The 25,937-nt window shown below is 32.8% G+C and overlaps 4 protein-coding genes and 1 long non-coding RNA gene across 6 annotated transcripts; 1 reads left to right on the top strand and 4 right to left on the bottom strand.

Annotated features, from left to right (window-relative positions):
- Positions 1-2,711: 2,711 nt before the first annotated feature.
- On the top strand, positions 2,712-5,320 carry LOC146942122 (putative receptor protein kinase ZmPK1). Its single transcript, XM_085756089.1, has one exon. It carries the CDS (start codon positions 2,750-2,752, stop codon positions 5,150-5,152), a length of 2,403 nt encoding a protein of 800 aa, XP_085612215.1. The 5' UTR covers positions 2,712-2,749; the 3' UTR covers positions 5,153-5,320.
- A 530-nt stretch (positions 5,321-5,850) lies between these two features.
- Positions 5,851-7,162, bottom strand: LOC146942121 (uncharacterized). The gene is made up of 2 exons (XM_085750007.1): positions 7,141-7,162; positions 5,851-6,458 (listed from the first exon to the last, which is right to left on the bottom strand). The coding sequence occupies exons 1-2, from the start codon at positions 7,160-7,162 to the stop codon at positions 5,851-5,853; spliced, it is 630 nt and encodes a 209-aa protein (XP_085606133.1).
- A 2,835-nt stretch (positions 7,163-9,997) lies between these two features.
- Positions 9,998-12,651, bottom strand: LOC146942120 (uncharacterized). Of its 2 annotated transcripts, none has more exons than XM_085756073.1 (6): positions 12,500-12,651; positions 12,140-12,323; positions 11,285-11,325; positions 10,578-10,637; positions 10,440-10,496; positions 9,998-10,347 (listed from the first exon to the last, which is right to left on the bottom strand). In XM_085756073.1, the coding sequence occupies exons 2-6, from the start codon at positions 12,252-12,254 to the stop codon at positions 10,273-10,275; spliced, it is 348 nt and encodes a 115-aa protein (XP_085612199.1). In that variant the 5' UTR covers positions 12,255-12,323; positions 12,500-12,651; the 3' UTR covers positions 9,998-10,272. The 2 variants fall into 2 exon arrangements, with proteins under 2 accessions (XP_085612199.1, XP_085612200.1); XM_085756074.1 differs by having other exon boundaries at positions 12,429-12,641.
- Positions 12,652-16,633: 3,982 nt separating this feature from the next.
- LOC146942119 (putative receptor protein kinase ZmPK1) lies at positions 16,634-19,290 on the bottom strand. The gene has a single exon (XM_085756072.1). The coding sequence runs from the start codon at positions 19,266-19,268 to the stop codon at positions 16,839-16,841; it is 2,430 nt and encodes an 809-aa protein (XP_085612198.1). The 5' UTR covers positions 19,269-19,290; the 3' UTR covers positions 16,634-16,838.
- Positions 19,291-23,969: 4,679 nt separating this feature from the next.
- Positions 23,970-25,847, bottom strand: LOC146942118 (uncharacterized). The gene is made up of 3 exons (XR_015032596.1): positions 25,714-25,847; positions 25,347-25,398; positions 23,970-24,126 (listed from the first exon to the last, which is right to left on the bottom strand). It is a non-coding gene; the product is annotated as an uncharacterized LOC146942118 (long non-coding RNA).
- Positions 25,848-25,937: the final 90 nt, after the last annotated feature.

Genomic DNA, 25,937 nt, shown 5'->3' with positions numbered 1-25,937 from the left:
CTAGTGGTTAGAGCTCACACAATTTAATTGTGGATAAGTGGAGTGTCTGGAGTTCGAACCTTGACCTCTACATATAATATGCAATATCCATACCAACTAAGTTAAGTTCACGATGATACATGTAAATCTCTTTACTTATATGTTGTTCAACACATATTAACAACTTATCTCACCTTTTTCATTTAATGATGAGATTTTTTTTTTTTTTTTAAGGATACATGAGAGAGACAAAATTGAGAGGATCCATTCTCCTTAGCACAAATAGCAACAACTAGGTAGCAAAATAATACTCCCTCCGTCCCATATTACTTGAACTAGTTGACTCCGTCACGTATGCCAATGCACAATTTTAAACTTAAATTTCTTTAATAATCTAGTAGAAAAAATTACGAAAATTTGATATTTTGAAAATATTAATCGAGACGAATCTAACAACATCTTATATGCTATATTTTGTTTTTATATATTAGTAGAAAAATAAAGTCAAAGCATGTTACATGAATAGTGCAAATATTCTAAATAGGTCAAGTAATATGGGACGGAGGGAGTAATACGCTAAGCTTGATACTATTTGATGTGATATAATTGAATTATGTATACCACTATCGTTATCTAAATTTAAGGGTTTAATTGGAATGCTCTGACAGTGTAAAGTAAATTTTACACAGTCATCCAATAGAATTCAGCCAAGTCATGTCTCTTTAATTGAATTGCAAATTTAGAAACAAGTAATTGTTCAGGTCGTGCAAACCATTCTTTCTCGCAGCTTCACTACTACCGGCTACGCAAGACAATCATGGCACCCTTCTGGGATTTTGGAATTGGAGATAGTCTATTATTATTTAGTTACATGTTACATGATTATCATCAACCTGTGTGTATTAAAAATTGGGGGATATAACCCACCAAGAGAGTTCAAAGTCTGATCTCTGATGTGTGGGGAAGAAAGCAATGGATCTTCTACCTTTCTGTTCCAAGCAATCAACCATTCCTTCAATCAATTGACTCTTTGTTCCTCAATTAATTCACATTAAAAGTTAAAATAACGTTGGATGCCGTCAAGCGCCGAGATCTATCTTGGAGATAGCTATTGAAGAGACGGAGAACAATACAGCAGAGAAGAGTAGGTTGTAACTGAGAAGAGAGAATGATGGTTCTCAGAATTAATTAATTCAATTAAAAAAAGGCATGATGTGGCAGATTTCTATTGGATGACGGTGTAAAATTACTTTACACTGTCAGAGTATTCCAATTAAACTCCTAAATTTAATTGATAGGCTTGGACTTTCTTCGGTTATGAGGGGAGCTTACAATACCAAAGATCCTCATATTGAGCTAAAACAACCAAACAAATGGTTTGAAAACCGCATCTATATGAAACTTTTTAGTACACTTGTTATTCCAACCAACTTTGGTATTTCCAATCGAGTTAAGAGTTTTCATTAGTTTACAAAAGATTGTGAAAATATTATTCATTTATATTTCAATACATATAAATTATATGCACATGTGTTTCTAAACGAAATGCTGTTTTACAGGTTACTTCTTCCGTCTCAAAATAACCGTCACATTTGACCATTTTAAATACGGATATATGATAGAGAAATGAAAAAAAATTATCATGATTTTTTTTTTGTCAAGAAATTATCATGATTTTACCAACTATTGATGTATTTTTGTTATCATAAATACAAAGTGAAAAATAATAATTTGAGAATGACGAACATACATTGTATTACTTTTTTTTTTTAGGGAATACATTGTATTACGTAGATAGTACAATTGAAAAAATCAATTAAAACTACAATGAAAATTGAAAATGACACTATTTCTTGAATAATTTTTTATTGAGTTGTGTTATTTGAACATCCATTTATGTGGCAACTTTTGAGACAACCAAAATTTTACAAAGAAAATGAAGTAAAGTATTGACACAAAAACCAAAGCAATAGAGAGAAAGTAAAAATATAATGTGAGTATGAGAGAGAAAGTTGTCACAAAAGTTGTCAAAAAATGATTGTTCAAATATCATTTCTCTTTTTTATTACAATTGTGACGGTTATTGACGAATGAATATTAGTATATAATATTACACATATAATCCAAATAGTTGTTGAGAATGTACCCCACTCTCCCATAAAATAAAAGTTGTCAATTTAATTCTTCAACCATTTCTTAAATTCCTCTATAGGGAACATACATTTTTAAAATAATTCCATTAAGATTTGGTTTTATTGTTAAAATGAATGACACCTTTCATTCGTCAACATAACTTAGAAGATGTTATAACATATAAATGTTAGCAACACACATTTTAACACATATTATCTTTGATTAGTTAAAATTCACAAGTGACCCACCAAATTTATATGGGACCCACATGATTTGGTGGGACTCATGTAAATTTTAATCAATAAAAAAATATATTAAAAAATGTGTGTTAAAATATGCGTCGTTAGCTTTATCCGATGAAACAAATCCCATGTCAACCAAAATTCCTTCAAACAAAAAGTCCCTGTCACTCTCATCATAGTCATGCAGAGGTAGAAATGTTCATAGTCAACGCCGCCTAGGCGCTTTATATATTTTGGTAAGGACAATACTCAACCAACGTATTGATGTAGTAGCTATTCTAATAAAATCTAACGTGAATTTATAAGCAACAAAATTAAATTTACTATATATACTGATACTGGGAATTTGTGAACTACAATCCACCAATACTCCATAGTCATTATACCAAGTAACCATGCATTTGATCCTTCTCACTTTGCTTTTATTTCTCAAACTTTCATCTTATTCAGCATTTGATACTATGAATCAAGGTTCATCCCTCTCAGTGGAAGAACCAAAAGATATCATAGTATCACAAAATGGCATGTTCAGTGCTGGCTTCTATGCTGTTGGTGAAAATGCATATTCCTTTGCCATTTGGTTTTCTGAACCAAATCATCAAACCACAAAGCTTACCGTAGTTTGGATAGCAAACCGTGACCAACCTGTCAATGGAAAAGGCTCAAAACTTCACCTTCTCAAACATGGTAACCTTGTCTTAAGAGATGCCGATGAATCTCACGTTTGGTCCACAAAGACTGTTTCAGATTCCTCTGTTCATCTCCGTCTTTTAAACACCGGTAACCTTGTTTTACACGGTGACGGTGTCACTTTGTGGCAAAGCTTTGATTTTCCTACTGATACACTTCTACCAAACCAAGTTTTCAAGAGACATTCAAAACTAGTTTGTTCAATAAGCGAAACAAACAAGTCATCTGGTTTTTATACGTTGTATTTCGACAACGACAATATTCTCCGTCTTCTTTACGACGGTCCTGAAGTATCAAGTATTTATTGGCCAGATCCTTGGCTAACTGATTGGGATGCTAAGAGGGCTGGTTACAATAACAGCAAAGTCGCGGTTTTGAATACTCTTGGTAACTTTAGTTCATCAGATGATTTCAATTTTATGACATCTGATTATGGAGATGCGCTGATGCAGAGAAGACTAAGACTTGATCCTGATGGAAACATTCGCACTTATAGTCGAAAACATGGAGGACAAAAATGGTACATATCGTGGCAAGCCAAATCAAGACCTTGCAGAATTCATGGTGTTTGTGGTGTAAATAGTTTATGTTCTTATTATAGTAACAGTGTTAAATGTTCTTGTCTTCCAGGCTATAAAATGAAGAATCATCAAAGTTGGGCTTATGGATGTGAACCAGAATTCTCTCTTTCATGCAGCAGAACCGAAACTCGGTTTCTAGTTGTATCGAATGTGGAGTTATTTGGTTATGATTATAGTATCATGATAAATTACACACTTGAACAATGCAAAGAGTTATGCTTGCAATTATGTAACTGCAAAGGTATCCAATATACCTATGTCAAAGCCGGCAGTGGTATACCTGGTACTTATACATGTTACCCAAAAAAGCAGTTGCGAAACGCATATCGAATACCTTATTTCAACGCTGATTTGTACATAAAATTGCCAGCAAACAGTTCACACACTTACAAGGAATCAATAGATGATAAGTACAAACTTGCTTGTTTGGCGAATCCGAAAACAACAACTCTTGAAACATCATACAACAAAGTTCATGAAGGAAGGTATATTCGATTTTTGCTCTGGTTTGTAGGGGGGATGGGAGGATTAGAAATCTTGTGCATATTTCTTATGTGGTTTTTCTTTGTAAGAAAAAAACAACAAAGTTCAGATACAAGAGTGTATAATAATTTGTGCTTAATTGGTTTTAGAAAATTCAGTTATTCTGAATTGAAAAAAGCTACCAAGAGTTTTAGTCAAGAGATTGGCAAAGGCGCAGGAGGGATTGTTTACAAAGGTGTATTGTTGGATCAACGAGTTATCGCAGTGAAGAGACTCAAGGAAGCAAATCAAGGCGAAGAAGAGTTTCTCGCCGAAGTAAGCAGCATTGGAAAGCTTAACCACATGAATTTGATAGAAATGTGGGGTTATTGTGCAGAGGGAAAACATAGAATGCTTGTGTATGAGTTCATGGATAACGGTTCTTTAGCACAACATATAAGGTCTAATACCTTGGATTGGAGAAAAAGATTTGACATAGCTTTAGGTACTGCAAAAGGTTTGGCTTATATTCATGAAGAGTGTTTGGAGTGGATTTTGCATTGTGATGTGAAGCCACAAAACATTCTTTTGGATTCTAATTATCAACCAAAGGTTTCAGATTTTGGTTTGTCGAAACTGAGAAACAGGAAGGATTCTAAATTCTCTAGTTTTTCAAAGATACGAGGAACAAGAGGTTACATGGCACCTGAGTGGATTTTGAATCATTCAATAACATCTAAAGTTGATGTTTATAGCTATGGAATGGTTGTGTTGGAAATGATAACTGGAAGAAGTGCAACAAAGGATGTTGATATGGGTAATGAGAAACTAGGTTTGGTTATATGGTTGAGAGAGAAAAGACATAAAAGAATTTCATGGATTAATGAAATTATGGACCCCACCTTAGAAGGACGTTGTGATGAAAGTGAAGTTGAAGCTTTGGCTGAAGTGGCTATGCAATGTGTAGAGGAAGAGAAGGACAAGAGACCTACAATGAGTCATGTGGTAGAAGTGCTTCAGAAAATTTGCCGTGAAAATGATGATAAGGAATCAGCAAGTAGCTAGTTCAACACACAACTATGAGACTTATGTTTTTGTTTTGTCTTTCAAACTATTAGATTTTGATGAAGTGTGTGTACATATAGTGTCTTTATGGAGTAATATGTAGTGTGTTTTAGTGACAATAATGTATTGTAGTATTGAAATATGAATGAAACTATTATCTTTTGGTGTGTAGTCTATAGTATTTCATGGCCAAATTATGATACAACTTTCTTCGATCCTCAAATCCCTTTGCTCAAAGAGCCGGTGAAAAACAACCAAATGTTCGTCTTGCTTTTACTATCATAAAAAAGTCAAATCTAAATAAACATTTATCGACACGAAATTAGCTCAATTTATAGGTACAATGCACTGTAATGATATACCAAAAATGATGTGTTCTCAATAAAAAAAAAATTAAACTAAATTAGTTAACATTAAATAGTAATCTTATATTTATTCTTAATAACTAGTAGAATATTCTAAAGCTAAAAAAGAAAAATAAAAGCACTCCCCTAGATTAGAACACTTTTAGTTACTCATAGTAGCCAATTATTTTATACGGTCTTAAATATAAGAGAAAGTTAAATCAATAAAATTATTTGTATTTGATACTTCCCTTAAAAAAAAAAAACTATGGATTTATCCAAATTTTATATCAAATACATAAACTTTTATCGACTAAACTTTCTCTTATATTTAAGATTACTACTATCGATCAATCATTCAGAACTTGCAGTACTCTCACATGTTAAACCCTGTGCTAAAACCCACTTTGATGATCCTGGAGGAAGTCTAATGGTAAGAGGGTTACAAACAACTTTCAAAGAATAATCCTTACGGAAATCAAAAGCACCCTTGAACCTGACAGAAGTGGACATCTCAATCTCAAAGTTAACTGTTCCACAAGAGAAACTATGTTCAATCTTGTCGGTTTCTGCATCATGATGTAGATCCATCTTAAGTTGGACTTGTTTTAAGACCGTACTATCATCTTTTTTAGAGAAAGGTGCCAACTGAGTGGAGGCAAGAAGACTTCCATTATGGTCATTGATGTAAAGGATACTAACACAAATAGTGTTGTAAGAGACTTCATTCCAGCCGTTGTTAGGGTTTGTAAAGGTGAGGTTAATGTTCCATTCACCACTGAGTCTAGAACTATTATTCATACTAAGTGAGTTGAGAGAAGCTGATTCCACTCCAAAACATGGAAGCTTAGGATGTGAACTGTTGTCGTAAACTGCATATAGAAGGATGCCGACGGCAATGACCATGATAACAAAAATGCAAAGACAACCCATAGGAGTTGGCAGGCATCTTTCCTTTGGTACTAGACAATAAAAAAGACCACGTCAATGAAAAATAAAAGTTTTTTTTTTTTTTTTTTTGTGTGGAAATGAAAGGTATATGCATAACGTAATTTATTTAGAAGTGATGCATATCTACACTACATGAAGATAAAACTAACAATTATTCCGTCAAAAACAAATTAACAATTATAGCTAAAAATAGTACGTACGTAGTATTAAGTTTTATTTACCACATGAAATAATATAAGGCACAAAGTTCTTATAAGTTTTATGGTTCCTATTAAATAATCTATTTTTTTAAAATCTTAAACTTGATCTTGTTACTAAACTAGCTGAACCCCGAGTTAAGTCTTAAATAGGTTAAGTCATTGGCTTCTTCGAACCATCTCACATTTTTCCATCTCTATTTAAACAGAGACTCAGTGAAGATGTTATTGTAAAAGTGTTTGATAGAAAAAGAGAAAACCTCTTCAAAGTACTTGACAAAAAAAAAAAAACTAACAATTAAACATACTCATTGAAACACATACAAGGCACAGTATTATGTAGTTTATAACGCTAATCAGGGTGCTTTTGTACCAAAAACTGAATTAAATTAATAATTACATACAAGATATATGCACGTTTTTCATGCATTGAAAATAATCAAGAACAACAGACCAACAACAAACAAGAACTAACATCATGTGCTATGAGAAATACCTGGAGCTGGAGCTGGAGCCATTGCTAATGATGAACTCTCGTCGGCTTTAGGTCTTCACGATACGAGATTATACTTTTTTTCACAAGATATGAGATTATACTTATGTCATAGGTATATGATGCAATGAAAATTGTATCATATCATTAAATAAATATTTGAAATCCGTTCATATATTTGGCCCATATCAATGATATATTTTTTTTTTGTTTTGAAAGGTCCAATTAAATATTCTATCAATTAATTATTGCACTATGGATCAATAATTAGAGTTTTGCCCTCAAAAAGTAAAATAAATAGTTAGAGAGCTATCAATTAATATATATTTTTATAATTATTTTTTCACTTAAGATTTGATAGAATTATAAGCAATATTCACTATATTTTTTTTTACAAATAATCAACAAGAATATTCCAATATAATATATAACTCCTACGATTATCCTTCAAAAATAATCCTATGATTTCTTTTAATTTTAATTTTAAGTTTGATTTTTGGTGGTGGCCGAGTTGGCCGAGTTGATTTTTGGTGGTGGCCAAGAATCGAACTCGGACCTTGCATATTTTATGTATTGTCTCAACCAACTGAGCTAAGCTCACGAGGACAATTTTAAGTTTGATTAACATGTGTAGAATTGATGTTAAAAAAAAATTATTAATATTTATATTTTTTTTTTGGGTGTGAACATATCAATTAAATATTCAATTGATTAATTATTTCCCTATGGATCAATAATTAGAGTTTTGCCCCCCAAAAGTAAAACGAATATTTCTTTTTGAACGAGTAAAATAAATAGTTAGAGGTATCAATTAATATATATTTTTATAATTATTTTTTCACTTAAGATTTGATACAATTATAAGCAATATTCACAATTTTTTTTTACAGGGGGTTTGATAGAATTATAAGCAATATTCGCTATATTTTTTTGACAAATAATCAACAAAAAGATTCCAATATAATATATAACTCCTACGATTTTCCTTCAAAAAAAATCCTACGATTTCTTTTATTTTTATTTTTAAGTTTGATGATTAACACTGTAGAATTGATGTTAAAAAATATTAACATTTATATAATTTTTTGGGTGTGAACCAAGATTGAAGAGACGAGACTGATATTTAGAACCGGGTAGAATCGCAATGAGTGACAAAACTTTCTCTCGAGGCATTGTTGCATCCTCATGACTGAATTCAAATTCAAGACATTTGGTTAAATTTCCAAGTGCTATTGATATCATTACATACATCAAAGACAATCATCTCTTAAGTATCATATTCAAACCGCATTTTCACTCTTTTCTACAATATCTGCAATTAAAAGGTTAAGGAGCAGACATTTTGTGTCTTTTTGAAAAACAGAAAAAATCATATACAGGATGAGGAAAGGATAGAGAGTGATGAAATCAACAAAAGGATACAGTTATGACTTATGCTCCAATTTGTAGAAGAAATGCAAAAACCTAAAACTTTCATCAGTTTACTATGTAATTGAGAAGAAACACTAACATGATTGAGGCCATAATATGAAAGAAATAACACTACATGTACGTGGAAGTTCTACAATCTTATATTCAAGTGTTGCAATGCGCTTACCGTGTTCTCACTTCTCAGCTTTTCTTGCTCATTAAACTCATTGCTAATGGCCGTGTTGACGCAAGACGGACGATGAGATACGTTTATGCCAAAAAGTTTAAAATCCGAAAAGAGCAGATTCAATAGATGGGTCACCAATAAAATTTGGCCAACAAAAAAGTGAAACATCTTAACTTTTGTGTCTACAAATGCAGATTATATTTATATGTATTTATTATATATAATCTATGCATACGATTATTTTTGAAGGTTCAATAATCTTTAGAATTTGTCAATTAAGCTAATAGATTAGTGCATTTATGTTTGGTTTTTCATCCGTGTTCCTTAAAATCAAGGTAGAAAACTACTACAAAGTCTATGGTATCACTGTATGTATGTTCCTTAAAATCAAGGTAGAAAACTACTGCATAATCTATGATATCATGGTATGTATGTCCACCATGATTTTCCAAAAGCTACACTTTGTAGCTTCTGCAAAATCACAGTGGATCAATGTGATTCTCACATACCTACCGTGATATCAAACATACACAGAGTGAAAGTTACACAGCTTGTGGAAATCACGGCTAAAGGCAAACATATGCTACATAGCCCTATATCAATTAATCGCGTCAAAATTGATTGCTTAATTGTTACATCAATTAGGCATGTAGTTTAGTCAACTAAACTGCACTAAAAATCCCTTCTTCGCGAGACAATTAATCTTCATTGATATAAATATTACTATCAAAGCTTAATTGAATAAGTTGCGCATTTCAACATAAAATTAACAAGTAAAAAAGAAAACAAAATCAAATGACTCTATTCTGGGTCACTCCTTTCTAAACCAAATTTCACTAAGTGCACCTTTTAAATTAAAGTGAGGGACGAACAGACTGTTTTTAGATAATGACAGACAACAATCTTGAACCAACCATATCTTAAGCTACCGTGTTCAAATTTAAGAGATGGGAAATTAAGAAGAAATTTTATACTAATTGCAAAAATCATCTAAGAAACACAAAAAACAGAAAAGCAATTATGACGATCAAAGTAGAATGATATCAGAAAGAAAATAAATTCAGCAGAACACTAACATATGATTAAAGGAACCAAGTGCTCCACTATTCACCAAAAAAAGGAACCAAGTACTAACATCAACACGCAGAGTTGTAGATAAATTAGCACACTATAGGAAACACCAGACCGAAATACCTGGGTAATGCGAGAAAATCAATCAAAATTTGACAGGAAAAAAAATAGTAAAAAGGTGGTTTCAGTGCATTTAGCAACGAAGAGCCAGCAGCCACAAGGTACTTCATATTTAACACGAAAATAACAACTTTTCTATGTTGATTTCAGTATAAAATTTTCAGGCATTGTACAAGCTACATAGGATCTTTTTTTTAAGGAACAAGTTACATATGATCAAAATGTCTACTTGTACAGACAAAGCTCTCTCCAAATTAATGTTTGATAGAAAATGGGAGCAGATTTCAGCCAAGGGGACAAAAAAGAAAGGAAAGAGTGTCGACAATCTGTTCATACACAGTTCAAACTTAATTCTCTTGAAACTGATGACCACAGCGGGTGCATGTGTAGAAAGTAGTTTGCCCTTCATCCGCCGATCTCATCTGAAATTAGGAAGGTTTAGATACATAAATTTTGAGTACTAAATAAGCTTCAAATTAAATTGGCAAAGCTTCATTGTGAAGTCTAGTAATACCTGTCTGGTATAAAAGGCAGCTTCACCATGACCACATTTTTCACATGTTTTGTTGACCTGTAAAGAAACATAACATTAGAACATGTAAATGTCTGCTTAAAGATCATGCCATTAAATATATATTGTAGGATGCATTACCTTAGACAATTGCACCTTCTGTTCCTCGATTAAATCAATTCCAAGTTCTCTTCTGATATCCTACCAACCACAAAGTAGATGAGGATAATTTGCCAATAATCAATAAATATATTAGTATGTAAATATGTACGTACTTAAAATCACATCACAATTTTTTCTATATTGATATCAAATCTTAAACCTAGGTTGATATTTCAAAAAGCTTAATTATTTACTCATACTTCTAAAATAGAGATTTTTTCATCATATATCCCACCAAGAGTCCCAAGACAAAGCAAATCAAGGTATCATTTACTTGCATGTACCAACAAACACAGTTTATCATAGATCTGTAAATTATATGTGCCTATGTCATAGTGGAGGTGGATATAATCAATTTCATCTAAATACACTGGCATTGAACATAGATGATATATGATACGAGGGGTATTGTGACTTTGTTCTAGAAGGGCTAGTCTCCAGAAAATAGAGAAGGAAGCCAAAATTAGAAGAAAGAAGTTTGGAGAAATTTTTCGCTACTATTTTCATTCATCACTCATCAATATATTGATGATTCTGTTGTCTGCGTTTTTGAAGAATCGTTTGCCCAATGCACATATCAGTAGACCCTATAAGCCGCAGCATAACATAGTGATATAATCATATCATATGTTAGGAGATGGAAATAACTTGTATAAGCTGATGAATAAAAAAAAAAATTAGCATACCTCAGCAGAAATTGTGTAACTTATTTCCTTTCCTTTAATATCTGAAAATTACAAGGACATTCAGTTAGGACGCATAATGGGACTCCTAAACACACAATATATTAGTTCACTTGAGCACAATATGAACTTATTCACAGCAAATTATATCTAAATATGCAAGGACAGTAACAGTCTAACAGACGTGTACCACTACACCTAAGGAGTATCAAGCAGTAGATAGATAAATACATAAAATTAGATCTGATGTATATCATTAGCATAAAAACATCCCACAGATACTTTGCGAAACCATAAGCATTAACAAGATGAGACATTTATTACAACTTAACAGGGGCACACATTATGTTAAAAAGCAAGTACCTTAAAGAATCATGAAGATTCCTCAATCCATAAAGTCACCTAATTTTTTTTTTTTTTTGTTCTAGATAGCCTAGCAGCAAAACTCAGACACACTAAGTGCTGAGAAGTGGGGAATTGCGGGCACAAAACCGCGTCCCTGCATATTAAATCTGTCTGCAGCCTTTTACCATCAGAGATGTCACCTAATGTTATTTCCATATATGTGTGTAGCTGGCATTGTTCCTATATATTATGCAGCCTAAACAATTTTTGCACCTTGCTCTTTCAAAATCAGAATAGTGTTTTGTTTCATTTCCATTAGTTATTTGATCACCTACACACCAAATTTTCTTTTCACTCTAAGTTGTATAGCAACAATCGAAATTTTGATTCACTATTCCCAAATTAGTAAACCATTTAAGCAATGATCTTAATAAGATAGAAACATGTAATAATCAAAGAAAAAACAAACACGCTGATAGATTATTTTGAAGAGGAGAAAAGAAAAAAAAGTACCCTTTATGTTACACTTGGTTTTGCACAAGGGGCATAGTGCATAATCAGTTGAGGGAACTGTGAGCATTGTCCCACACAAGTGACAGAACAAAAAATCTCGACCACGTGAATACATTGGCACTGTTTGAGGTAACAAAGTATATTGTTGGTTGAAATATGAAGTGAGTGTAGAGAGCTGAAGCTACTGCAAAAAAGAAAAATATCAAGTGAGCAAGGTTTCAAGAATCAGTATCAAAATGAGTTCAATTACACTGCAAAAAGGAAAAACCCTAAAATCAGAAAATCAAACCTGCACATCAAACGAGGAAAAGATTCAAAAAATTGAAGGAGAGAGAGACCGGAGTCTGGAGATGAACTTACAAGCAAGCGGTGGCAGAGATCACAACTTGAAGGAAAGGGACTTGATATTATTGAAATTGGCACGGCGTAATCGCGTCGTTGCGGCGAGGCGCCGATTTCAGCTAAGCAAGAGTGTGTTCACACTGTCGAGTGTGTCAAGGCTGCAAGTGCATGAATTTTCATCTTAATTAAAGGGCATTATAGTAATTTTAAAATTACAGAAAAAATAAGAGCAAATAGTCACTTTAGTTCATGGCTCTGCACCTCGCTGTCACATAAGTCCCTGACTCAGGATTAAATACAAACAAGTCACTGACTCTACATTTCCGTTATCACTTTAGTCCCTGCCGTTAAAAAAATCTGTTAAGTGATGATGTAGCACGCTGACAAGGAGTATGACGTGTCAAAGGGACTAAAGTGAAAGTAAAAAAATGGTCACTTTGGTCCATGAATCGAAAATCAATATCCTCAATTTACTGTTAGATCCCTGACTGTGTATACTTACTGTCAGTTAGGACCCTGAATCGAAAATCAATATCCTCGATTTACTGTTAGGTCCTTGACTGTGTATACTTACTGTCGATCAGGTCCTTGATAGTAAACACGAAATTAGGGGTCAAAATCCAAATGCACGTCTGAATGAACTACAAATGCTTACATCTTTCATGCCAACTCCAAGGGGTCCGAGGCCAATTATGTGATGTTTGTTAGTTTATTTATGTACCGAAATTGCTAAATTATAAGCACAACTGTGGTGCGATATTTTGTTTAATATTTTGCTGAATCATTATGTAATGAATTGTTGATTTATATGCTCAAATATGATGCAATCTTTTAGTTACTCTATGGTTGACATTAATTACTTAATAATTATGTTATGGAAACATTTGTTATTAAACTATAGAATCATTTTTATAAGTGTTATAATAATATTTTGATATTTAACACAAATACCTTACTGTTGAGTAAGTAGCATGTTAAACTAACAACTTGCCCAGGATCTTAGTGAAATTTCGTGTTTAATGTCAGAGACCTAACTGATAGTAAGTACACACAGTCAGGGACCTAACAGTAAATTGAGGATATTGATTTTCGATTCAGGGACCTAACTGACAGTAAGTATACACAGTCAGGGATCTAACAGTAAATTGAGGATATTGATTTTCGATTCAGGGACCAAAGTGACCATTTTTTACTTTCACTTTAGTCCCTGTGACACATCATACTCCTTGTCAGCGTGCTACATCATCACTTAACAGATTTTTTTAACGGCGGGGACTAAAGTGATAACGGAAGTGTAGAGTACTTGTTTGTATTTAATCCTGAGTCAGGGACCTATGTGACATCGAGGTGCAAAGTCAGGGACTAAAGTGAGTATTTGCTCGAAAAAATAATAAAGGGGACGCCGTGGGATTTGGATTTACTGCTGTAAAGGTTACACGCATTTTCACGCTGTAATATATCTCGTCCGTTGATTTATGATTGAACGGTTCAAATTTAAACTCGATTTTACATAGTAAAACAATCTAGACCATTTATTTTAATCGGACGACTCACAACTGTAACTGCGCGACGCAGTTACAACAAGAAATCCCATTCTAGACGCCGTGGCCTTCCCCTGTGCGCTCAGTGCGCCACTGAGGGCATAGAGATGGAGTCTTGCCGCCGCCAGAGAGAATGGAGGCTCTGTCCATATTCTAAGCTTGCTACATGGATAAAAATGCTATGAACACCATCTCTAACATTGATTTTGAAAATAGATACTACATAAAGTGATGAGATATATATTTCACTCAATTAAATGATAGGTATTGTAACGAGGTTGAAAAAGATGTCGTTACCACTCATCGCTTTTTGAAACAAAAGGGAAGTATTGATTTTTATTGTTTTACCAAAACAAAGTTAACTATTATCATTAATCAACCAATGTTCAATACAATAAGGATAAGAATTAAAAATACGGTGACTAGCCCAAGAACAGGCCGCCCTAGCTAAAGTATGAGCAACCATGTTCGCTTGTCTCCTAACAAACTTCACCCCGAAGTTGGAATGTAAAGATAATTAATAAATAATACTAAAAACAATAACATAGAATATTCTGAATCACCATGGTCCAGAGACGATAGAGCTTGCACTAGAGTAGCGGAGTCAGACTCAAAGACAACCTGATCCCATCTGTTCACATCAGAAGAAAAAAAAAAGTGAAGTATTGATAATCAATCCTACAACTACAACTGCACATGAATAACAAAAACTTATAATTTTAGTATGCATCGTTGGTAAAATTTTAAAATATTTAACGATTAGATTGTTTTTTTTTTATAAAGAATTTAACAATTAGATTGGTAAAAAAATTTGTAAGTATTTTTAAGTTAACATATGTGTATCGTTCACATCTTTGAATGAATTTTTATATGGATTTTAAAATATTATAATATAATAATCTTCTTTCAAAACTAAAGAATATTATAACAATCTTTTCCACACAAATTTAATACTTTTTAACAAATGATGAATTAATATAGATTTCAAACTTAAAAATTCATATTTAATTTATCTCTTATTAAAAAAAAATTAAATTTTGCAATAAAAATTTCTATAACATATTAAACATCGATGCAAAAAATAATTTAAAATTTCAAACGATATACATAAGTTTTTTTTGAAAGATACATACATAAGTTTATTTAAAAGAAAGAATCAATTGCTAAAAAAAAAAAAAGAATCAAAAGTCGAGACAAAAATATTTGAGAAACCAAAACTTGGTGAAAATTTATCGAAGAACTAAAAATAATATTTAAAATATTTATAGAGACCAAATGCTAATTAATTTAACTCTAGAATTATTAATCTGAGTAGTTCTTTGATCAAAACATTAGTAATTCTATCAACACTTATTGTTTTGGGTCTTTGTTAACTAGTGCCCCCGGGGCACTAGTTAAGCAACTAAAAGTGGAATGAAAAAACAAAGTTAACATTAAAAGTAACACTTTTTCAATTTTTAAAAAGTAAAATACACAATTTCCGAGAAAACATTTTCTTTTATAATTTCTTAACCAGTGTCCCGGAGACACCGGTTAACATTTTCATATTGTTTTTAATATATTTTATTGGGTCTTTTAAATGAGTGTCTTCGGGATACTCTTTAAGTATTCCTAATGAAGAAATTTTTTTTTTTTTTAAAAGTAAAGAATACAATAAATACACAAACTTTCATATAAAATCTTACAACTTTGAGTGTTTAAAGAATATCCCAAAATACTCGTTAACATTTCCCTATTTTATTTTAAAAAAATGTTAACAAATCTCTCGGACACTCTTTAAACACACAGTAAGTTGTAGGGAAATGTTAGGAGCGCCATCATGGTTTTATTATACAAGTAGACAAGTAGATGGTTTTATCTTTCAAAAAAAATAAAAATAGATGGTTTTATTTTAGTTGAGCGCGCATGGTTTCAAAGTCATCGCAATCTCTATCAGATTTTGCTTAACGAATATAATATAGTCAGGCTGTTGGCCATCGCATATTTGGTGCCATGCCCATCGATTATATCCAAACCCAGTTGGAGGTTTTGAGTTGGAGGTTTGGACTTTGGAGAATTTAAACAGAAAAGTTTCTGGTACATACATAAATTCTTCTCACACACCAATATAAAAGTGTCATCATGTGAGTTGACTAAAGTAAACGAATGAATGCATGATGACATCAATAATAAAAGAAATCAGTAATTAATTGGCATGAGATATCACATTCGATCATATGATATGCCCTATCAACTACACTTATAAGGAAGTTTTGTCTTGACTTAACTATACTCCCTCCGGTCACTATTATAAGCAAAACTTCACTTTTTAGATACATTGAATAATTAATGTATCCGGTCTATAATAAAGACTAGATACATTGATTATTCAATGTACCTAAAAAGTGAAGTTTTGCTTATAATAGTGACCAGATGGAATATGAAAGAGAAATGTTTTTTCTTTTAAAGGAGAAAGCGAAATGTTTTTTGACATCAAAATTTTGAAACACAAGGTTTATTTTTATTTTTATGTATATTATTTAAAATGTGGTAAGTTATAAAAAAATGAAAAAGAGATAAAGATAAACATGTAAGGCATATAATATATAATATATGTATTTTGATTTTCAAATAGGGAAATGGTTAAGATTTATAAGATAGTATGAGAAAAGATCAAGTGCCATGCTATTCAAGCATGTTATCCCACATATATAATATAACAATACAAACTTGCTAGTTATCTCATGTATATTCACTAGAAAAGATAGTGTAAACTATTAACTATATATACAATTTATTTTTTATTTTCATTTTGTGGAACAATAAAAGGAAAAGAACTAACGAGGGATGCCTCTTTTTTCATGGGACTGAAGAAGCATCTCCACTACTTGACTCATGGATGGTCTTTCATTCATGTCATCTTTCACACACATCAAAGCCACTTTAACCAAATTCTCAACCTGATTAACATCATATTTTCCTTCCAAATTACCATCAACAATCTCTTCAATCCAAAACATAGTCATTGGTGCACTTTTCACCTTATCCATCACCCAAGTTACCATTCGATGATGCTCTATACCTCCACTATTATCAAGACTATGAATTTCCATTGGACTTTTTCCACTCACCATTTCAAGCAAAACAACCCCATAACTATAAACATCAACTTTAGAAGTAATACGAAGATTATAAACCCATTCAGGTGCCATATAACCTCTTGTCCCTCTTATTCTTGAAAAAGCAGAACTATCACGTTCATCTCTATTCAATAGTTTTGATAAACCAAAATCAGCAACCTTTGGTTGAAAATTTGTGTCAAGTAAAATATTTTGAGGCTTCACATCACAATGTAAAACCCATTCCAAACACTCTTCATGTAGATAAGCCAAACCTTTAGCTGTTCCAACAGCTACATTAAATCTCTTATTCCAATCAAATGAATTAGAACATAGATTCTCTGCTAAAGAACCATGTTCCATATACTCATACACCAAAAGCCTATGTTTCCCTTCAACACAATATCCCCACATATCAATTAAATTCATATGGTTCAACATACCAATTGTGCTTATTTCAGCTAGAAATTCAGCTTCTCCTTGATGAGCTTCATTTAAGCATTTAACAGCAGCAACACGATCATCATCGAGTGTACCTTTGTAAACAATCCCTCCTCCTCCTCGACCGATCTCTTTGCTAAACCCTCTTGTCGCGGTTTTGAGTTCTGAATACGAAAATCTTTGAAATCCGGTTGCTGAAAGAAGGTGTCTTTGTACTTGATCAACATCATCAGGGTTCTTATTGGTTCTAAACAAAAAGAACCAAACAAATAAAATTATGGAAAACTCAAACACCCCTATCCCTAATGATAACCAAGTCAAGAAATTTAACATGGAGTTTTTACTTGGTTTTTCATAGAATCTATTCAAGGGTTGAAACAAAGCAATGGAACAGTTCAAAGGTGAATGTTTAAAAGGCATGGTGGAAGATAACAGAGTATTTTTTGGCAATTTCAAGTAAATATCTCCATCAATATTGTGAGAATCTCTTCCATTGGCCAACAGCGTTTTAGGAAAACAATCATATGTAGAATCACGATTGAATTTGAATTGAACACCTTTGCATTTCTCACAAAGATCCAAACACAATTGTTGACATTGCTTCAAGCTTGTAACTTTTGCTACATACAAATCATAGCCATACAACTCCATGTTTTGAAGATGAAGAAAGCTGAAATCCTCAACGCGAGAACTGTCGCAAGAAAGATCAGCAGGTTTAAACTCAGGCTCACACCCTTGTGTCCAATCATGACGATTCTTCAACTTGTAACCTTTCAAACAATAACATGTTCTTCCATTAACAGGATCGTAACTACACATGCTATTTTCTCCACAAATACCATGAACCTCACATGGTTCAGCAATAGCTTGCCATGAAACTTCCCATGTCTTAGTTTTATCATTGAAGCTATAAACACGTGGGTTACCATCATGATCCATTTTGAGCAATCTATGAAGTTTCTTTGGATAATCAATGGTGAAAAATTGGTATGCATCAGAGGACATGAAATGGCCAAATGAATCGAGTAGCGCAATTTTAGTAACATTATAAGTTGATCTTCCTGCATCAACAGGTAATAGCCAAGGTGATGGCCAATAGACACTAGATAACAAAGGACCTTTGAATAGAAGACGAAGAGCATTGTCGTTGTCGAAATAAAACTTATAGAAACCAGAGGAATAGTTGGTTACACTTTTGGATGAAACTAAGCTTGCTTTCTCATTAATTTCTTGGCCAGGAAGAAGAGTATCTGTTGGAAAATCAAAGCTTTGCCAAAGGATACTAATGTTACCGTTAGTCGTGGCGAGAACGAGGTTGCCATTGTTTTGAAGCTTGAGCTGTAATGGAAAAGGAGAAAAGGTTGAAGTGGACCAAATTGGTGTTCTTTTTCTATCTGCATCGGTTAAAATGAGATTACCGTTTTTGAAAAGTGAGAGTTTTGAGTGTTTGCCGTTAACAGGTTGGTCTCTGTTAGCCACCCAAACAATGGTGGGTTGTTTGGATTTTGTGAAGTAGACGGCGAAACAAAAGGCGTTATCTCCGACGGGAAGGAAACCGGCGGAGAAATCGCCGTTGGATGAGATGAGGGTGCCATTTGATTTGTCAACTGAAAGAGATGAGCCTTGTGGGAGGGTATTTGTTGTTGATTGCAATGAAGTTGTTTTGGTGAACAAGAGAAAGAGGAGGAGGAAGACTTTGATTTGCATTGTTAGAAGATAGAGCAAATTCAATGAATTAATGGAGGGGATGATGGTTTTGTAGTTTAGTTTTAGTTTGATTTCAACTTTGCACCAATGATAGAGATATTTGTAATATCTTTGCTGGAAAAAGTTCCTATAATTTAATTTAAAATTTCAACTTGATATTTTATCTTTTTTCTAGCATCAATTAATCATTTTTAATATTAAGTCAGTCCATCTATGTTTAAAAAATTTAATCATGTTAGACCGAATTTCATTTTTTTTGGGTACAAACCAAATTTCATTTTTTTTTTGCTACAACCAAATTTCATTTTTTTACTCATGTATATTACTTAACAATCTGGTATATCAAAATAAATTTGAGAATAGCATTGTATATGTCCGCTTTCGCAAGGTCATGAGCAACCATATTGAACTCTCTCTTAGAAAACTCTACAATTAGCTAAGGTGGAGCCTAGCTCCGAATCATCTTGCATATCTGAGTTGAAAGCATCTACTACTTTTTTTGAATCCAGGCAGAACACAACTTGATCAAAAGCTGCTAGCTTGTCTAGAGCTTCGCCAATATCAACTGTCATAACTGGATACATTTGCACTGTTTTAGCACCTACAAACATACCGTGACATATTCCGATCCCCACAATATTGTGACGCTCAAAGAATTAGGCATTAACGTTACACTTGATGTAATTTGGGAGAGGACATTGCAGATGCAATATGTCCTGCAGGTTCAGCCCTTGGTTCCAATTCCAACTGTCGCGTGCGTTTCGCCACTCTGCCAATAAACTGCTCCCTCTGCAGACTCTGCTGCACCTGCTCTATAGATCGTCACAAATCAAGATTTCACCAAGTCTAATACATGAAAACTAATATGATCTTATTTTAAGTTAAATTTTATCTAAAATTGTGATTTTGTTGTTGTCAACTAGAGTCTAATTGTATCTTTTTAACGTGTAGAGTCCAATTGTAATACCGGTGAAATATTATATATCATATATTACTGAATGATGGTATACAAACTGGGGTGGGAACAGGCCAGGCCGTCCGACAGGGGCCTATGGCCTAGCCTATTTAAAGCCTAATTCGGCCCAGCTCGTTTATTAACAAGGCCAGACTCAAGCTTTTTATAAAGCCTATTTAATTAAATAGGCCAGGCTAAGGCTTACAAAAAAGCCTATTAAGCCCGTCGGGCCGGCCTATTAGGCTTTTTATGTATAATATATCTTCCATTATTGATATCGTTGAAGTTTTTTTCTCATAAACTCAAGCCTTCATATGATTGGTTATTTAGTAGTAGATATATTGGTGTGATTAGACCTTTGTAAGATTTCATTATTTAGTAACACATATATTCATGTGCTTTAGGCCTTCGTAAATTTTGGCCTATTTAGTAGTAGGCTTACATGTGTTGCTAGACTTTAGTGTAAAATAGGCTTTTAAATAGGCTTTCGGGCTTCATCAGGCCTTTAAATAGGCCAGGCCAGGCCTCGAAATTGAGCCCATGACGGATAATAGGCCAGGCTCAGACCTATAATTTTTGAAGTAGGCCAGGCTTGGGCCTTACAAAGCCCGGCCCGGCCTAGCCTATTTCCACCCCTATATACAAATTTGTAACAAAATTGGACTAAAAATGAAAGTTGATTCAATGAGGGAAACATTTTTTAAAGGATAAATACCACTTTTGGTCCTTTTAGTTTGACAGAATTCCCAAGTTAGTCCTTTAAGTTTCGAAAGTTTCAATTTGGTCCTTTTAGTTGTACAAAATTCCCAAGTTAGTTCTTTAAGTTTCAAAAGTTTCAAATAGATCATTTTAGTTTGACGAAATTCCCAAGTTAGTCCTTTAAGTTTCAAACTAAAAGGACCTATTTGGGTCCCAAGTTAGTCCTTTAAAGGGCTAACTTGGGAATTTCGTCAAACTAAAAGGACCTATTTGAAACTTTTGAAACTTAAAGGACTAACTTGGGAATTCTGTCAAACTAAAAGGACTTAATTGAAACTTTCGAAACTTAAAGGACTAACTTGAGAATTCTGTCAAACTAAAAGGACCAAAAGTGGTATTTGACCTTTTTTAAATTAAATGACTACTAAACAATTCTGATATATTTTTGTTTTGCATGTCATTGTTCAATCATGTGGTATTTATAAATTATAAGTGGCTCCGATTGTGATAAGAATCGATGGCCGGCTGCAATGCAAGACCGAGACGCATTGGGAAGACTAATGAGAAAAACTATCAACTTGCCATTGTGCTTACGTCCTGTTTTGATTCTTTGACTAATGCAATATCCTTTTAAAGAAAATGCTATTTATCTAGAAAAATAGCATCAAGAATTTTTCAAGAAACATGTGGCAAGTTTTAATTGCATGATTTATTTGTCCACTTCCTATTTTTCAGCCACACCTCCTTGAATTGTGGCAAATAGTGCATTGTGATTGGTTGCTTTTTATTCTTGAAGAATTCTTGATGTTTTTTTTCTAGAGATATAGCATTGCTCTTGGTTTTTACTTATAACAACAACTTGTTTTCCATGAAATTTCTCTTGAATTATTAAATTCTATTAATTCTATAACCATACACATCCTACACGCTGGAAAAATCATATGATATACATAATACTATACATAGAATAGGAGTTGACTAGTTTGATAAGAGCTAATTGAACTACTACCTATTTTCTCTGCCCTGGTTTTTTGGTCTATGGGTGACCATTTTCATGTTGGCTAGTACAAAGAATTTATAAATACGTTGATAGCTCTGCTTATGAGTTAGTTGGTAAATATTTTATAGAAAGTATCGAGCATCTTCATTAGTTATACATTAATCAGTGACTAATACATGGCGTGCGTTTTCCCTATTCAACCAAATACTGCCTGCAAGTGTCACCCAGGTTAAAAAACATGCAGGTTGTATATCCTCGATGATGTCAGATGGTGGCTAAAGTAACTACAATTTCCAAATAAACTTATAAAAGAATACGAGGTCAAGATCATCGATGCATGCATTCAAACAAGACAATTACGGGAAGCAAAACTAAAATACAGGAGTATTATACTCTTCACTGTAATAATTTCATGCTCTTTAGATGGGTTAGTATTACTCCCTCCGATCCTATTTATAAGAGAATGTTGGGTCAACAAAAGTTAATGTATCTGGTTCAAAATTATATCTTGTTACATCAACTTTCGTTGACCAAACTTTCTATTATAAATAAGACTGGAGAGAGTATTTTGTATTGAAATTGTGTTGAAGTCCAACATTGTCATGATTTCCAGATTATTGGATGCATATATACTTTTGGAGCAAAATCCAAACCCACTTAACATGGCACGATCAGAATCGGATTAAGGTGTGTAATTATTGAAGTTGTATTAGAGTCCTGCATTGTCAAAGTTCATGTGTTGTTGAATGCATACATATATGTGGGTGTCGACACTCTTATCTTTTGAGTTAATAAATTTTTAAGAATGAAATCCAAATTTATTAAAGGATCTTGTTATTGGATTGAAAACTATACTACAAACCCTAGCTTAGCGGCTTCACAACAAACTCTTTGTTCATGTCGAATCTCGAACCAAACACCACAATTGTTGATGAATGTTCTTATTATCAAATGACCTTTGGAAAACAAGCACTTCACTACAAACTCGGCCTAACAAGTTATCTCGAGAGGTAAGGTAAAAATTTTATCAGTGGTAAAGTTCTTCATAATATCTCAATAAGTAAATTTCTTACTAGAGGTAAATTAATTGGAGGATCCTCCATAACTGAAATGATATAATAAAACTGAAACAAATTTAACAAAAACAATCAGAAATCATACGTACTGTATAGACTGTGATCTAGACCCATTTTTTCATCACACCAGATCGATTTTTTTGAACACTTCCCAACAACGATAAGGTTTTTTGAGTTACATTACATTTGTTGTCATACAAAAAAGTGTTTATAGAGTCGGTGGATGATAAGATTATGTTTTGATACTCAAAATTCCTTTTTTTTTTTATTTTAAAAAAAGGTTATGTTTAGGAGTGTTTTTGAGTTAAGAGTGTTGGAGAAGTTTGAGTTTTAAAATCCTGATCAAACTTATATATATATATCATACTTATTTCTAATATGAATAACATTGCTAACAAAATATGACAACCCTAATTTTGATGGTTTTGGCTCCAAACTATTCTGGCCGTTAGATGCATCTGTGTTGATCTCCACATAATCTATCTGTTCCCAATAAACAGAGTCTTTCAATTTCAACTCACAATTGCATTGGTAACACACACGGTTCCTAATCCAATAAACTTAGACCAATATTCTCTTCCCACTTTCCAATATAGGCTCACGTGTTTCTTCGCGTGTGTTTGGTTGTGCGGTGAAAAAAATTGATTTTGATAGAATTGATTTTGTAGAATTGATTTTGGTTAAAAGTGAGTTGAATGTAAAGTGATTTATGTTTGGTTACCTTCAAAACAAAAGTGATTTGTATGAAAAATGTTGTTTGGATGTTTTGAGTCAGAATTGCTTTTAGATGTGTAAAAGACCAAAATGGGCTTGTATATGTATGTGTATACATCAAATTTTACATTTATTTAGTTTTTTCATCCTTCATTTTTTTTATTAATTGACAATAAAATTACTAGATTAATATTATCAAATTTTACATTTATTTAGTTTTTCATCCTTCATTTTTTTTTTATTAATTGACAATAAAATTACATGTAGGGAATATATATTAAACATGAAGTACTCATTAAAATTACAAATAGATAATATAATATAAAGTGCAATACAAATTTGAAACATTACAACAATCATCGTCTTCATTTGATTCTTCATTCCAATAGTTCATTTTGCAATGAGATTTGACTCCTGTCAAAGGTAAATAATTAGTAACAATTAGTAATGAGATTTGTCTATTGTCAAAAATGGCAGGACAAAAAATAAATCTTAACAAGAGGTGGTAAAATCTAAAACAACTTCCTGATAAGTATGATCTGTTTAATGTTGCTGGTAACAATTAGTAATGAGATTTGGCTCATGTCAATCATGGCATTACAAAAAAAAATAGCTTCATGATATTAGCACTTCAATGTTCCAAATAAGTATGATCAGAACAATAATTCCTAACACAATTCTATGTCAAATAACTTCAGTTCTGAAAGATAAACACTTAGTCTAATCCATTCAATGAATCAGGAGCTATCTTGAATGTCAAAAGGTAAGTAATTAGAAATTAGTCCATACAGAACACATATAACCAATAATTGGACTTTGATAGATTTTTCCTTGGTTTGAATATAGGTTAAACTCTATGCATGAGTGTGGAAAACAATATGCCATTGAAATTTATAGCAAAAAAAGATGCAGTAAAATAGAAGATCAGCTAATACTAATAACTATAAAACTCGCAAAAAAAAAATGCATGAGTCTAGGACATCTATCTATTCTCACTGCTAAAACAATTACAACATTTGAATCTGAATGAATCCAAGACATTCTTGGCAAATGCTTCATTCTGGTGCTTAAACTTGTCTACTCAAACCATCAACAATGTCTCAATCCACAAACATAAGAAATCATGGCATTGCAAATAACTATGATCAGAACAATAAACCAGCAAAACTGGACCAAAAAAATCAGTAAAACTGAACCAAAAGGGTGGTAAAAACTGAACAAGAAAACCAGCAAATCAGAGCCAAAATAACAGTTAAAACTGAACCCAAAAAATAGAGCTTATATAGAACCAGTTAAAACTGAAATATAGAGCTTATGGAGGATAAGTGAACAACAAATCTGAAGCAAAAAACACAGACATCTAAAACCTGTTAAGAGTAAATATAAAGCACTCATACAATGCAAATAATATTCATCAATCTCATTATCATTTGATGAAAAATATAGAAGCTATTTTCAAACTCCATCAATATCATTAATATTTCAAGCAAAAAAAATAAAAATAAACAATCATAACTAAGGTCAAGGAAAACAAAAGAAATAAATTGTTTTTTATTTAGGCATTTTATCAAACACATCAAATGCAATGTTATCAAAACTGAATTAATAGACAAAAGATGAGTGTTTGAGCTTACCCTTGAGTACCAAACATTGCAACTATTTGGCCATTTGCTTGTGTTCCTTTTCCTGCGTGTTTAAGAATGAAAGAGTGACAAATGAGCCAACCTATATAAAGATGTTTGTATGAACAGAGAGTAACTACATAGTTAATGAAACTATGAGGTTGGTGAACGGATTTCTACAAGTTGTGAAGAATTATGATAAAATGGAATTGATTAGAGTTTAATGAAGTTGTGAGGTAGGTGATTTGTTTGGTCTGTGAATCATATTTGCATTCAAATTTTGAAAGGAGTTATGAATTCTGATTAGATGGAAAGTTATGAAGGAGGTGAAATGCAGTACAAATCAAGGGCAAAAAAGAGATTTTGATGGAAGGCAAACCTGCAGTTGAAGAATCGATTCTCAGAAGCTAGGAATAGCAGCTTCACCTAGAATTGATTTTGAGCAGGGAACCGCACGGCATCGTCATCACGTTGGGAGAGAACCAAACAACCCAAAATTGCTTTAAGTAAACTGGAAGTGCTTTTTGGCCTTTTAACCGTGCAACCAAACACCCACTTCTTCTTCTTCCTCTTATCATCATCGCCACGGCCAACCCTCTCCCC

The sequence above is a fragment of the Medicago sativa genome, chromosome 3, assembly GCF_051527215.1.
Source record: "Medicago sativa cultivar Bolivia chromosome 3, Bolivia_mono, whole genome shotgun sequence".
In the NCBI taxonomy this organism is placed as follows: Eukaryota; Viridiplantae; Streptophyta; class Magnoliopsida; order Fabales; family Fabaceae; genus Medicago; species Medicago sativa.
The sequence above is the reverse complement of the archived record's forward strand: the minus strand, read 5'-3'. Positions and strand labels throughout refer to the sequence as shown.